Source organism: Fukomys damarensis, unplaced genomic scaffold (assembly GCF_012274545.1).
Source record: "Fukomys damarensis isolate Sample0158 unplaced genomic scaffold, DMR_v1.0_HiC HiC_scaffold_13, whole genome shotgun sequence".
Classification (NCBI taxonomy): Eukaryota; Metazoa; Chordata; class Mammalia; order Rodentia; family Bathyergidae; genus Fukomys; species Fukomys damarensis.
Genome location: NW_022900925.1, coordinates 35,635,556 through 35,638,245, shown reverse-complemented (window position 1 = coordinate 35,638,245; position 2,690 = coordinate 35,635,556). Strand labels below are relative to the sequence as shown.

The 2,690-nt window shown below is 66.8% G+C and overlaps 1 protein-coding gene across 1 annotated transcript in view; it reads right to left on the bottom strand.

Annotated features, from left to right (window-relative positions):
- The window catches only part of Arhgap23 (Rho GTPase activating protein 23), a 37,365-nt gene that overhangs the window by 31,471 nt on the left and 3,204 nt on the right, over nt 1-2,690 (bottom strand). Inside the window, exon 2 of the mRNA XM_033763119.1 lies at nt 883-1,067. Coding sequence (XP_033619010.1) covers nt 883-1,067 — 185 coding nt within the window. The remainder of the gene's footprint in view (nt 1-882; nt 1,068-2,690) is intronic.

The window sequence follows — 2,690 nt, the reverse complement described above, 5'->3', positions numbered from 1 at the left end:
GGAGGGAGGGCGGGAGGGAAGAGGGGAAGGGAGTCCTGGGTCCGAGGGGCTGGTGTCCTTGGGCACAGGGTGGGACAGGGCCACGCACCACTTCCACTCTTAAGCACAGCTGGAGCCAGTGACAGTGGCACCCGCCGCTGTGACACACGCTTGTTTACAGAGCCGCACGTGTGCACGCCTGTGCCCGGCATGTCATCCAAAGCACACAGACAAGGCCATGAGACCCAGTGCTTTGCTTCTCTGGCAGGTGGGACCGAGGTCCCTGCACCGCTGGGAGAAGCCCAACAGCTGTGGCAGGCTGATTCTAGCGCTGGAGGAAGGGGAGAGAGGGCCTGCGGACCCCAACATACCATCTCCTCCCTTGCAGGAAGAAAGCGGGACGGGACCTCATGGGGGCTCCGATCGCCGTCTGGCCCCTTCTGTCTGACCCCCACCCTGTGCTCCCCTTGGCTCTGACCCCAACCCACAGCCTGCGTGGGCCGGGTGAGGAGCCAGGTTCATCGGCCTGGAGAGCCTGGCGTTTATCCTAGCACCAGAAGGGCTTTCTCAAGGCACCCAGGGCACAGCAGAAATGGTGCCAGAGGCGGGGGGATGGCCCCAAGCCCAGGTGCCTTGGGACCGGTCCCAGGACTGGGGGTCCTCTGCCCCACCCGGGGCCCGGGGCACACTGGGAGGAGAGTGTGACCGCTGCGGATTGGGGCAGCAGACCCAGCTGAAGCCACCAGGGGACAGGGAGGCTGCTCACTTTCCAGGAGGTCGCCGGCCTCCCACCTCCAGGTGCCCTGCCCTGAACCAGCCACTCCCGCCTCCTGGGAGGAACCAGTCCACGGTGGTCCCAGCCCTGCAGCCTTTGCTGGGGCCGCGGGCTTCACCCTGAGGGACCCCCCCCAGCCTCCGTCCCGTACCTTCAGGCTGCAGTGCACAGCCGACTCTGGGGGGTACACGATGAAATGCCGCAGGGTGAAGCCAAAGCCGTCGCCGAGGCTCTTGTGAAGCTGCAGCGTGCTCGGCCCCTGCCAGGGCGGCGGGCGCCCGGGACAGCACCCATCTCTCGGGCCCAGCGGCAGCTGCAGGACACAGGGAGGTAGGGTGATGGCAGGGGGCTGGCACCTGCCTGGGACCCTCCAGGGGCCGCGGGTCCCCCTCTCGGCCCTTGCCCTCTGCTCGGCTCCTCCCCGCCGCCCTCAGCATCCCGGCAGCAGCCGCTTTCATTCCCTTCCGTGTCTCCGATGCTTTCACCTCTGGAGAGCCGGTGGGAGCCAGGTATCACTCAGCAAGGCAGGCTGGCACCTGCCTGGGACCCTCCAGGGGCCGCGGGTCCCCCTCTCGGCCCTTGCCCTCTGCTCGGCTCCTCCCCGCCGCCCTCAGCATCCCGGCAGCAGCCGCTTTCATTCCCTTCCGTGTCTCCGATGCTTTCACCTCTGGAGAGCCGGTGGGAGCCAGGTATCACTCAGCAAGGCAGCAGTCGCTGAGCACCTCCCATGCGCAGGGTGCTGCCCACAGCCTTCCCGCCCGCAGGTGCCCGCTGCCGCCTGGGCGCACACAACTCACACGCATGCACCCAGACACACAAGTGCACACAGACAGAACACACCAGGTGCACACGCAAACCCCAGCAGCACGAGCCCACACGCATCTGCAGACATAAACACGACAACCACAGACTTGCTCGCACAGACACACACACTGGCACACGCAGCTCTCAGAAGTGGCACCAGGAACTCGGGGAGCCACGAGGGCAGAGTGGACATCAGGCAGGGCTGAAGGAACAGGTGGGAGGGGGCTGTGCCGAGAGGACAGGCGGCACCCCCAGGAGACGCCCTGCAGGCCACCCCGGGCAGAGGACAGCGGGTGACAGGAGGGCGTCCCAGAGGCTGTGCACAGATGGGCCAACTGGAGAAGAGGGAGGTGGCCCTCATCAGATGCCTGGGGGCGAAGTGCCTCCCACCCTACCCTGGGCGGTGCTCGGCTGGCTCCCCTGGGCCCCGGCACTGAGGGAGGAAGGCCACAGTCCTGGGGTCTCCCACTTCACCCCACAGCTTCCCGTCCAGAGCAGGTGGGCAACACCCGAGGTCAGCGCCAGCATCATCTCCCCAGCTCCTGGCCCTTTCTGCAGGGCGGGCAGCCGAGGCAGGCTTGGGGGAGAAGAGGGGCCCTGGAGGCAGGCGGCAGGCTGCACGCGCCCAGGGACAGGGCAGGTAGAAGGAGGGGCCGTGCAAGGGGACCTAAGGGATCCGGCAGAAACCCCAGGCGAGGATGCGCCACCGCTCCCCAGAAGGCGCCAACCAAATCTGGATCACCCTGGACTGGAGACCTCAGCGGGGATGGGTACCCGGAAGGGGACTCAACCGTGTCCCCAGCTCCTTCCATTTGAGGGGGGGCCTGGGGAGCCCCAAGATTTGCTGGGGATTCTGAAGGTGTCTGAAATCCCCTGCATTTCCCACCAGCAAGGAGCTGATCCGAGAGAGGGAGGAGGGCCAGAGGACGCCGTCCTCCCCCTGCAGAAGCCCCTGCTCCTCTGCAGCCCCCCTGCCTGTCCCCACCATGCACAGAGCTGTTTGCAGCGCCCCTCGTCCCGCTGGTGTCTGGATTAAGGTCTAAGCCACCAGCTGCCCAGAGATGAGGAGTGGCTGGGACAGGTCCCCACACGCCCCACCCTCCCCGCACACATCCTGCCTGGGCTGCCAGCC